Genomic DNA, 12911 nt, shown 5'->3' with positions numbered 1-12911 from the left:
TGCATTACTGGTGGGCACTAGCCTGTAAAAGACAACCGACGTCTCCGGACAAGTTGTGTCCATAATTTGTAAAATTGCTTCAAATGACGTCTACTGAGCGTATTTTACAAAGATTCCACCGCATATAGCGATATTTTACGTATGAAGACTCGCACTGAATATTCCGGAAGTCTTGTTTTTGAGTTGGTGACGAGTCCTCACGTTACGTCACTGAAGGAACGCCCCTGACCAAAAAAAAAAAGACATATTGTTGCAGTCCTTCCATCACGTCAATGCATTTTGCTGTACTTGTTTGGTCTGACAACTTTGTGTTGCACCAAAAATAGGCTGATTAATTCCATACATTTCCTGCCCCCAGATACCTCAAAATGTCACGTAATAAAATATTTAATCGATTGCAAACATGTATGCTTTCCTCTTCAGAACTATTTGAATCATATTCATAACTGGATGAGTAACATAAAGCATATTCTCTGAATCTGAAGCAGTGTTTTGATTCTCCAGCAAGGCAAGACGTCTTGGGGTGACACCACAAACAAGGGGGCGGGACCTTCTGAAACTGGCCACTTCCGGCTTCATTTTTTTTGCAGATTTTGGACACTTGAAGTCATTGTTATTGGTGTTTTGCATTTGACTAAAAATATCATAGTGCGTGTTTTGGGTATTTTAGATGCTATAAAACGTTTTTCTGATGTCAGTTAGGAAACAAAAAAGTGATGTCGGTTGTCCTTTAACCAGCATGAGAACACAAAGTCATCTGCGCTTCAAAGCACCACGTGGTGCGACCACGACCTTGCCGCATGAACAACTTCTCACTCTTCAACCCCGCCGACTCACCCTCCCACGTTACATCTGATTGAAGTGCCTTGGATTAAAGTGCTTATCATTCATTCAAACGCTCTCCTGTAAGATGCTGAAATGCATCCGAAAGCCCTCGGGTGAGACAATTTTCTCATTTTTTTGGTGACGGGGGGCAACATCAAGCATAGTGAATAATTTATAACTCACACAGGTTGACTCCCCACCTTTTGATTGCATTTAGTCCTACTGTTGCCCACAATTGTAGTGATAGCAGATCACGTGATAATCATACATTTTTATAGTTTAATTTTACCACTTGAACTGGACAGAGAGGATTGAACTGAAAACACAGTAAGGTAAACACACCACAATACAGTTTGGTTCTACCGTATGCTGTTTTATACATAATACAGAGCTATGGTGACATTTACGAGACATCGTAAATAAGGTTGGATAGAATTTATTGCAAATATGTGGAGATCTTCTCATTGGAATTGTCTCCCCACCAAAAATACAAATTAAAAATCAATTGAGCACTAAACCAAACATATTGAAGGAGCAAGGTCAATTATTATTTAGTTTTTGTTGTATACTGAAGACATTTGAGTTTCAAAAGAGGAATACTACACCAAAATTCAGAATTCCAGCTTTTGTTTTGTATTTCGTACCTAAAGGAGTTGTTTGTTTTCTACCTCTTTCTTTCCTTTCCTCTTCCTTTCATAACTTTGCTGCTGTGAAATGTAAATGTCTCCACTGCGAGACGAATAAAGGTACATCTAATCCAATCCAATCATAGCTATCAAAACCCAGGCCCTGGGGGCCAGATGTGACCCACCACATACTTTTAAGTGGCCTGTGAATGCAATTCAATTTGATGTTTGCTGAAGTCTGACCAAAATTTCCACTTGCCTTATACAAGGTAAATTACAATATGTGTACAATCCAGTAGACTTGACTTATGATGTCAAAACTACTTAGGAGCAGTGGCGGACTATCAAGGCCTGCAAACCCTGCTCTGTTGTCTAAAAATATAGGATTCACAGACTTGTGTTAATTATATTTTGTCCATAAATTCTTATTAAATAATTCCAAATTGTCTTTCAGCTTCATTTCATTACTTTTCCCCTGTTGTGCTGCTTCCAGATGTGTGTTTTCGTATTTAAGCATTTAACCAATCACATTTCAGCCATCATTTGTTACCAGGGTCAGAAATCTACCTACCTCTATTCGAACCAATCAGATTTCGAGTTTGGAACTCAAAAGGGGTACTAGCCAATTATAGTTTGAGAAAACTGCTCAGACCACAAGCCGCAAGTGACAAGAGCATACTGGCCAGAGCTAGCACACTGTAGCAGTCGCAAGCTGCATAAGCAAATATATTGTGTTGATTTAATAGTGGTTTTGTCAACCCACAATGGCCGAAGGTGAAGAAAGGGTTTTGGTTGCAGATTTACCGTTAAAGCCATTTTCAAGACGGACTTTTCAAGAAAAAAATGGTTGTCATAAGAAAGGCCAGTCAGTTATTTCCTGGCTAATGGTACCCTCTAGTGTACTTGTAATAAATCACACCACACTTTTTCTCGGTCTGGATTGATTTAGATGTAATACGACTGAAGGCCTAGTGATGAAATCCACGGCCAGCCACTGCTGAGCAGTCATGTTGTTCCGGCATTAATGAGAAAAGCCTTCTTGCTGTTTAAATGTCAGTTTGCTGCGAGGTTCTTGCCAATTTGCACATCAGTTGGACACATTTTAGTAAATAACGCGTTGACTCGTTTATTTGTTTTCCGTGTTTATTTGCAACGCTTAGCTCGTATGCAACACACAAGGCTCCTGTTCTACAGATATTATATAGATTCATTTTGTCAGTCTTTTCTTAACCAGCTGCACTTCTCATAACACTTTTCTTTTTATTATTATTATTATTATTATTATTATTATTATTATTATTATCTGCCTACATATAACCACAAACAACCTGCCGTCATAGTGCCACAACAAAATTATACACTTCAGATGCATTGCTGCACAATCATCAGCCCCAGCGGGAGCTCTGTGGAATTACCAACATGTCTTTTGTCCTCAAAGCGGTGTCGCATTTAACTTCCTAAACGCTTCGCAACAACACCCCCGCAACTTTGCCAAAACACTAATAAACCCCAGGCAAGCTCCATCACAGTAGTCACTTTGCATGTCACATTCAAACAGTCGCTTCAGAGTAGAAGCACCTCTGGGTATTTGGCGTATGATGCAGAGCATTAGCAAAGGATCCTGTCGGTCTAAGAGCAAACTTGCAGATCATGTGACGAGAGTAAGACAGTGGCATACCGTCTAGGCCTGCAAAACCTTCTCTGCTGGCTTAAAAATATCTGAATCACGGACTGATGTTAATTATGTGTTGACAGTGAATTCTTATTAAATAATTCCAGATTGTCTATCAGCACAGCTTCCTTTGATTACTTTTCTACTGTTGCGCTGCTTCCAGACGTGTGTTTTCGTATTTAAGCATTTAACCAATCACATTTCAGCCATCATTTGTTACTAGGGTCAGAAATCTACCTGGACGCCTTCACAATCAGTTCTGCAGGCCCTGAAGCCTAAAAATCAATGTCGATGAAATTGTTGCTTTAACCAATCAGATTTCGAGTTGGCAACCCAAAAGCGGGACCAACCCCTTCTTGAAGGTGCTGGTTAATGACAGAGTTTCGGCTCGACAGGAGGCAATCACAGTTTGCGAAAACTGCTCTGATCACAAGCCGCTAGTGACAAGAGCATAATGGACAGAGATAGAACACCGCATCGCCAGCGAGCTGCATAAGCAAATATATTGTGTTGATTTAATAGTTTTGTCAACCCACAATGGCTGAGGAAGGAGAAGAAATGGATTTGGTTGGAGATTTACTGTTAAAGCCAGTTTCAAGTAAAAATGCACATCATTCAGAAAGGTCGGTCAGTTCTTTTCTGGCAAATGGTACCTTCTAGTGGACGAGTAGTAAATCACACCACTTTTTAAAGTCTGGATTGATTCACACATAGCACTACTGAAGGCCTTGCGATGAAATCCACAGCCCGCTACTGGAGAAAGGTAATCTGACAGAGGTGTGTGAGGTTGTTGTGCATTTCTGGGATGAAAAAGAAACAACAACCTGAAATGGGTAAGAGAAAATAACTGCACATGGTCAATGGTCAGCTGCAGCCTGGGGAGCGGCGATGCCTACCTAATAAGACCGCACTGCCGACATGATGCTCGTCCCCTCGGGTTAATTAAAAGGAAAGCCTAATTGATATTGGCAAAGGTGGTAAGGGTTCGATGTGTTCTCAGAGGACTTAATTTTAAAGTCTTTATGAGACTCCTTTTGAGAAACATGGCCGAGCAGTGAACAGTTGTTCGCTGCAACTATAGTGGATTTGAAAAATAGTTGGACTGAAGCTGACGAACAGTTTTAGAATAAATTATTTGAACAGCTTTCTGATTGAGTCATCTGGTAATCACATAAATGTGCTTTTGTTATGCATGTTTGTGAGACAAATAACATACTGATACTCTTTGATTGCAACATAATGAAAAAGCTCTGGAACTGACATATGCTGTTGGGAAAACACATACACACGACTTATGTTTTTTGAGAGATAAAACACAAATGTAAGTTTAAATAACTTCACTTCACCAATCAGAGCTGCATTATTCCCAAACCATGTTAGTGATTAATAGCTCACTGGCAGTGTCGACGGCGGGGATTCCTCTCCTGTTTCATTCCCTTCACTGCACTCATTTGAAATAAAACAGAAAAGGATATTTTATCCAAGAGTTAAATAGACAGAAATTCTCTGCTCTCATCTGCAAATAATGTAATGCGAGGAGCGAGATAGAATGGCACTTTTTTTTAACAGCGTTATCCATTGCCAGTACCGGTATTGTTTCATGCTTTGGGTGATTATGCTTCTCTTCCGAGACAAAGTGTTGCTAATGATGGAGGCTTGCGCTGAGAGCGGTGAGTTGTAAACGCTCTTTTCTGCGAGGGGATGAGGCAAGACTGATGACGTCAGGGTGCAAAGGGTCTGTGGCCAGCCACTGATGATGCATGTAAGTTGTAATACATGTGAGAGGCACAGGTTGCACACGACCGCCTTTAAAAGCGAAATGGCACACCTAAAAGTTGTGCTTCAACACGTAGCTGCCATTAGACTTCACTTTTTAATTTTGTGCTTCCTACTTTATGGGAAAATGCTGAGAGCAGAAAATCTCAAGGTGTAGTACTCGAACCACTTAAGTTTCACATTTCATCCTTTTGGTGAACGCAACAAAAGTATTGCCTGAGAAGAGTTCGGTTGTATTTTACTTGCAATAATTTTCTCCTTAATTTGTACTTTTCAACCCTTTTTCTGTTAATGAAAGATAGTTAAGCAGTTTTTGACTCTTTTTATTATTTTGGGCAGTGACATTCTTTGCCGGAGAGCACAGGCACTTGCTGCAGCTGCATTATTGTGTCCCTCATTTTATCCTTAACACAGTTTTTAGTTTTTGCGGCGCTGTTTTGCACTATTGCAGCATTTTGGTTTGAGTATTTTTAGCCGGTTATTTATATATATTGGGCACTACAGGACTTTAGCTGATTTATTTGTTAATGTATTTTCTGCCGACGTCCCTACACATTATGGATATGATAGACATCGACTTGAAGTTACATTCTGCTAGTTTGTTGGGTAAAGGTAATTTTGGAAACACTGCATTTTCAGAGAGTAAAATGGCTGTTGTTTACATAAGAGTTGGCATTTAAGGAACATATCTGATTGTTGGTTTGTTACTTCAAATATGATAGTAAAATTTTAGTGGGTTGATTATTTCCAAAATGCCTTATGTATTTGTATGCGTGTATGTGTGTGTATGTGTGTGTATGCGTGTATGTATGTATGTACAGTAAAGTCTTGTTATATCGATATCGGATATATCGATAGTCCCGGTTATATCGATACTATTTCTATGCACGCACGGAGAAAATTACATGCAAACAGGGTCGGGTATATCGATAGTCCCGGTTATAGCGATATTTTTTCGGACTCCCTTGAATATCGATATAACGAGACTTTACTGTATGTATGTATGTATGTATGTATGTATGTATGTATGTATGTATGCATGTATGTATTTAAGTATTTATTTATTTGTATGTGTTTATTTATTTTGGTCTCTGAAAGAAATAGTCACCAGCAGGATCCGCATACTCAAACAGCAATTTCTATTCACAGTTATGGACAATATTCCATCAGCCTGACTTGAGATCGTGTAGCATTTTGTTCGGACAACGGCTGTGGTTTGAACTAACCTGCATGACAAACAAGGAATGTCCTTTGGGATTTATTCATTACTGAGACGATCTGGCATCTGCTGAAGGGAGATTCTGTTCTTTTGATGCATTTAGATCATTGCGAGAGTTACAAACTTTGCCTAAGCCAGACAGCAACAGACACTCAACATGTTGTTGTCTGACAAATTGTGTTGTTTATGATTAATTTCAGGCATTTTAGGTATGTTATAACAGTGCAACATTCCGGAATGATAGTATAAAGGGCACCTGTGGAGCGTTTTAAGATTTCAGGCATTATTAAGCGATGATGAAAGTCTGCTTGTTTCACTGGAGGGTTCAAATCAATCTCTTATTAGCGATGTGTGGAATTAATAACATTGGGCTTCCTTTTCACAAGGTCCACTGAAGGGTGTCATATTTCTTTGTATTGAGGACTCCTTTTTCTTTGTTATTCCACATCTTGCTCTATGTGGGTCAGGGACAAGGCATTGTGTCAATCATTTTTGTCACAGCGGCTTTGGAGAACAAGAGTGCATCTCTTGAGCAATTATTGGAGCATGCAGGTGCCGATGTGCAATTTACTTGCATGTCGCCCTCATTTCGGAGCCGATTTAATATTATTGTCTGTGTTTTCCCTTTGCTTTTCCTAAAGAAAAGGCTCCTCCTACTAGAGATGACAGAGTACAGAATGAGGCGCAATAAACTTCCCGCTACTTTATGACTCTCAGCATTTTACGTGGAGTGATTCAAATCAAGGGACATATTTCTTGTAAGAAATGAAAATGGCATCACTGTGTGAATTGCCACTCCAAGTGTTTCATTCTGTGTCATCGCCTTCTGGAGGTGAAATTATCATTAGTCGTCCTGTTTGTCCTTTTTCAATCTTGGAAGTAAAAGCATCCGCTGTTGTTCGCACTTGCCAAAAAATGCCGCCTTGCAGGAAGTTTATTGATCCATTTAATTGATTTCGAAAATTAAACAAGGAGGTTTTTTTAACACATTTTGTTTCGTAGGATATTAAAAAAAAGACAGTATTCTCTGCTAAATCATTTGTCAACAAGCTTACGAACTTCATTGGTTCCCAGAAAGTGCGTGTAATGCGAAAAGTGGGTATTTCAAACATAAATTTCCCATAGGAAACCATAAAAATAAGAATAATCCGTTCCTTGGTCCCCATAAAACAATTTTCTATTAAATAAGCCTTAAAACTACACACAATATACCTTATTTTTTGTATCATAAATGTGCTATGGTATTGTAATTAAAGAAAGAATAATAAAGTATACTATATAAGTCCGTCTTGAAAATGGTTTTAACAGTAAATCTGCCACCAAATCCATTTGTTCTCCTCCTTCAGCCTTTGTGGGGTGACAAAACCGCTATTAAATCAACACGACAATATATGCAACTTTGCTACCAATACAGTGTGCTAGCTCTGGCCAGTATGCTCTAATCACGAACGACTAGTGATACTATGATTGGCTAGTGACTCGTTAATCATGTGACTTCAAGCAGGCCTCGAAAAAACTCTGAATTAGTTAAAGCAACAATTTCATTGACACGTATTTTATGCTCCAGGGCCTGCAGAACTGATTGTGAAGGCGTTCAGGTAGATTTCTAACCCTGGTAAAAAATTATGGCTGAAATGTGATTGGTTAAAGGCTTGAATACAAAACACATCTGGAAACGGCACAACAGAGGAAAAGCAATGAAAGGAAGCTGAAAGACAATTTAGAATTATTTAATGAGAAATTATGGACAAAATACAAAATATAATTAACATTAGTCTGTGATTCAGATATTTTTAGGCCATCAGAGAAGGCCTTGCAGGCCCTGATGGTCCACCGCTGGGTTAAAGTATGTTTTAATTGTCTTCCTGTGTTTTAAGGCTTTGGTAGAGAGAAATTAATACAATTTGGGTCAATCAGAACAGTAATTCATGAATGGGTGAAGAGATATTTCTTGAAAATTAAGCTTCCCATACTGTGATATGGTCGTGATTTATTCCTTCAGACATCATTATTTTTTTTCTTTTTTATTCCTGCGTTCTAAATTGCCTGGTGGCCGCCTCCCAACCCAGACCGATTGATATCGTTCTACACAGTGTAATGATGTTTTATTCTGTGAATAAATCAGGGTGCGAACACTGACTTGGTCGTGCTCTTTCGAGTGAATTCTACCTTGACCGTGGATGTTGACACATGCCACCGACTGTGGTCGCGATACTCCTTTCGTCTGCCCACCATGTAATTAAAAAACCCTTGCCAACATGAGTGGAAGCAGCGGGACAGCCTGAGGTTCAGTGACTAACTGTCATCCTCTCATACACCATCCTCTGCATTCCCAGCCACCCCACACTCTGTCTGTCTATCAGTCAGCTATTTCGGCCTGTTTTTCTTGTGAGTGAGCACGGATCATCACTAATGCACTACATTTGGAAAAACTGCAACGCTTGATTGGGTTTTGAGGATTTTAAATTATTGTATTTTTTTTCAAGGACAGTCTTAAAGACCTCGTGTTAAAATAAACAAACAAACAAATAAAAAAACACATAAATAAATAAACAAATAAATAAATAACATAATTAATAAATTAATAAATACATACATAAATAAATAAATACATAAATATATAAACACATTTGAAAGGCGCTTAATACTAAAACGTATTATTATTATTAGTAGTAGGAGTAGTAGTAGTTGTAGTAATAAGAATATTAATAATAATAAATTTTATTATTAAGTTATTATTATTATGAGTAGTAGCAGTAATAATAATAATACTAATAATAAATAAATTTGAAATGTGCTTAGAAATGAACTCTTATTATTATTAGAAATAATATGATTATCATTATAAGAAAATAAATACAGTTGAAAGGCGCTTAGAAATGAAATGTATTATTATAAATAAATAAATAAATAAATAAATAAATAAATAAATTTAAGACAACATTAAAAACCACGATCAAATCAATTCATGTGTCCATCTTTACTCATTCCGACTTATATCGATAAAAATATTTACATGATCGTACCAACGCAGTGAGTCATCATCAGGTATCCTAGTAATAAACAGATAAATAAAATGACTATATTCTTACCTTTATTTCTGTGGCTGGCTGGCAGAAGAGGGCCATAAAGTTGTTCATGGCAACCATTCATAACAGTTAAACATTGTAGTGTGAGATGATAGATTTCCTGTAATATTAAAGAACTTTATTATTATTAGTCATGAAAATAATGCATGAGAAAAAAAATACAGTACTTAACTTTTGTCTCCGTACCAAAAGAGTTTTGGATTGTCCATCGGTTATTGATTCTCATGTTCAGTCAGCACAAAATCAGATATTAATCATTTGAAAGTACATGCAGAGGGAAGGACAAATAAAAGTGGTACCGGACCGAAACCAGGAATTGGTTTGGGGGCCTGCAGTGAATAAATATTGTACATCCTTGCTATTCACAAATCTCATATCGAGCCACTGTTTTTAAATCCCAGTTGCTATTTTGCTGTGCGGAGACAATTTCGGTCACACGCTGAGAAGAAATCGATAAAGTTGGGCTCATTGCAAGAAAAAAGACAGTTTATAGACAAACACTGTCAGCCACACTGCGATAGTTTGGACTCCCTACCAAGTAGAAACAATAGCTCCTGTAAAGCGGACAAAGGTATTGAGACGCGCGGAAAAACAATGAATGAAAAGCTGAAAACATTTTGCCTTTACATCTGTATGTGTTGCTTATAAATGAGGTTTCCAACTTCTTTTGAACAATAACTTTTTCTGTTCCCACTGCACGGTCCCTCAAGGCATGCATGGGTGAGTTTGGGCTTGAAAAACAAACACTTTCTTCTCTTTCATTTTTTCAGGGTGAACACAGGGCGATTATAATGCCAGGTGTTTTTCCACCGGAATCCCTCCAATTCTTATCGGACTTGTGTACTGTTTATGTTCAGTCGAGGAAAAAGGCTACAGCTTGAAGAAAGCCACATGGTCCTCTTCCCCTGGGATGTTATCACAAGTTCTCCAAACATCATTTGAACAGAGCTGTCTTAAAAATTCAGCCATTATAAGTAAATAAATAAATAAACAGACATAAATAAGAATCAATAAATAAACAGGCGGACGGACAGAAAGACAGACAGAGCGAGAGATAGAGAGATGAAGAGATAGAGAGACAGAGAGAAAGAGAGACAGCTAGTTAGACAGCTAGGTAGACAGATAGCGAGATAGATAGCGAGATCAACAGCTAGATAGCTAGACAGATTGATAGCTGCTTTTTTTCTAGATATATCACTAGATAGCTGGATAGATAGTTCGCTAGCTAGCTAGCTAGAATGATAGCTGCTTTTTTCCTAGCTATATCACTAGATAGCTCGATAGATAGTTGGTTAGCTAGCTAGCTGGATTGATAGCTGTTTTTTTTCCAGAGATAGATAGCTAGATAGCTTGATAGATCGTTGGCTAGCTAGTGAAGGAAAATCGTAAAATGCTAATATTAGCCTGTAATATTTTAACCTAACACTAGCTAGATAGATAGATAGATAGATAGATAGATAGATAGATAGATAGATAGATAGATAGATAGATAGATAGATAGATAGATAGATAGATAGATAGATAGATAGATAGATGGATGGATGGATGGATGGATGGATGGATGGATGGATGGATGGATGGATAAATAAATAAATAATGTAATGGGCGCGAGTGGGTTTGGGTATCAACAGGGATGGACCCGTGACTGAGCGGCCTTCATAAGTTTATGTTTGCTAACATCTGTGAAGGAAGCGGAAGGCGAGCCATTCTTACGTTGCCATGGATACTCGAGGGAAGCTTCCACCTCCCTCAACCTAAAGAGTGTGTTTGTTTGGGCCGCGATGGCTGACCGTGAAACCCCTGCCCCTGTCCAGTGACGTTGTGAGAATTGAGTGTATGGCGGCACCCACCCTACGATCCCCCACCTGAGTCATTCTACTCCCAAAGTACGGATAAAAGGAAACTAAGTGGTCAAACAGGAAATACGGTCATCTCGAGTCCAATAGCTCCCATGTTAGACCATCTGGAAGGGCATGTTTGGTTGTTTTCCCTCACGACTCTGCATGAGTGCTGTAATAATCCTAATAACCCACGCATGTGCAGGCGGGTATTTTTGCACGCGTGTCGCTTTCACCAGAAGGGTGCCAGGCAGAAAAAAAGCAGCAATTATGGACTCCCATGTTGAGCAGTCATATCAGAGAGAAGTCATTTGTTGCTCTATATTCAATCAGTGCAGCTAACGAGAGCGACAGAGGATGACCTGGCTCGAGTGGAGCGTCATTTCCTCCGAAAAGCCATTAGAGGTTCTTGCTCTTGTACTTCATATGCTTAAAAAATGATCACCCCTTTTTATCTGTAATTTGATTTTCCGGCCCCAACAGCGGAGCGTGTGGTGTCTTTCCTCTCTTGACATTTCTTTCCAAATTTTTTTGTGTCCTCAGGGTTCAGGTGGAGTTCTACGTGAACGAAAATACGTTCAAGGAGCGCCTCAAGTTGTTTTTCATCAAAAACCAAAGATCCAGTGAGTGAGGGGGTGTTTGCTGACTTCATTTTCCCTTTAGTTTTTACACTCTTTTGGCGACATGGATGACTTCAAATGATTAAATTCAACCAGTTGAGGCATTTAAACTCAATGCTTATACTATCTTATTCACTCATTCACTGCCAAATGTGCAAAAATGTGTCCACTTCAGTGCCAGATTTTTTTGTCGTTGTCACTTGCATTCCAGGACCCACATAATATTGAGTTTCAGGACTAAATAAACATTCAATACAGCTTCAGATACCTTACAGTGGACTGTCTTCTTTCATTGGAAAAAAAAAAGAGTTAATTCCTAAATGATATGGATCTGGATACAATGCAATACATACACATTGATTTATATGCCAAATTTGAATGATTGAGAAAAAAAGGTTACATAAAAACGAGGGTTTAAAATCAATACAAAAATCAGGTTGATCTCTCTATATTTGCATGCTATGCACATCTCCATTGATTCACTGAATCCCTACTACGCACAAATGTACATCAAATATCATGTAATGCTACATTACATGGTATTTACATAGTGCAAAGTATAAAACTACAGTGTAAAGTATAGATGATATATGTAACTGTATTTAGCTAAAATACATTATAAAGCTAAAGAGATAAGTGCATGCCATAATTTTTCAATATTTATGCTTTCACTGCCCCATAAGACTATTTTTAACTCTTGCCATAAAAGAGTTCAATCAAATCTAAATGAAACCCTTCAATCTTTCCATTGCAGGTTTGCGAGTGCGAATGTTCAATTTTGCGCTCAAAGTGCTGAGCTGTCTCCTCTACATCGTCAGAGTGTTACTGGACAACCCGCAAGAGTGGAAAGCCGATTGGTGAGAACCACTCAACACGGCGTCATTAGTGCATTCGAGTGGACACTGTGAGAGCATCTAGATAGGAATCGACCATTTTCTCTTGTCCCCCCCAGCAGCACGAGTGGCACAAACTGTACCAAACAGAACACATCCTCCCGCCAATGGAGCGAGTTTGACTGGTAAGGGTCGTTGAATGAGGAGTGATAGCCTCTCAACAGTGGTCAAGAACATCGGATAACGCAATCAATGCAACTTCACTTAACTGGCGCGATTCACATGCTCATATTGAACATTCCAGATGCACATTAATTTCTCACAATGCGACCGTATCGATTAGCTGTCGGTGTAATATGTATCAATTGCCTATGTTGCCTAATCAACAGTGATCTAGTGGAGATAAAGCATGT

The 12911-nt window shown here is 38.6% G+C and overlaps 1 protein-coding gene across 3 annotated transcripts in view; it reads left to right on the top strand.

The window, feature by feature from the left end:
* Positions 1–12911, top strand: part of kcnt2b (potassium sodium-activated channel subfamily T member 2b) — a 43631-nt gene that overhangs the window by 5010 nt on the left and 25710 nt on the right. For 2 of the 3 annotated variants that reach the window (XM_089018738.1, XM_089018736.1), the window contains exons 2-4: positions 11589–11668; positions 12420–12522; positions 12618–12683. In XM_089018738.1, coding sequence (XP_088874864.1) covers positions 11589–11668; positions 12420–12522; positions 12618–12683 — 249 coding nt within the window. The remainder of the gene's footprint in view (positions 1–11588; positions 11669–12419; positions 12523–12617; positions 12684–12911) is intronic. The other variant, XM_089018737.1, reaches the window with a different exon arrangement.

This window comes from Hippocampus bargibanti, linkage group LG17 (genome assembly GCF_051943395.1).
Source record: "Hippocampus bargibanti isolate YZ-2025 linkage group LG17, ASM5194339v1, whole genome shotgun sequence".
Classification (NCBI taxonomy): Eukaryota; Metazoa; Chordata; class Actinopteri; order Syngnathiformes; family Syngnathidae; genus Hippocampus; species Hippocampus bargibanti.
The sequence above is the reverse complement of the archived record's forward strand: the minus strand, read 5'-3'. Positions and strand labels throughout refer to the sequence as shown.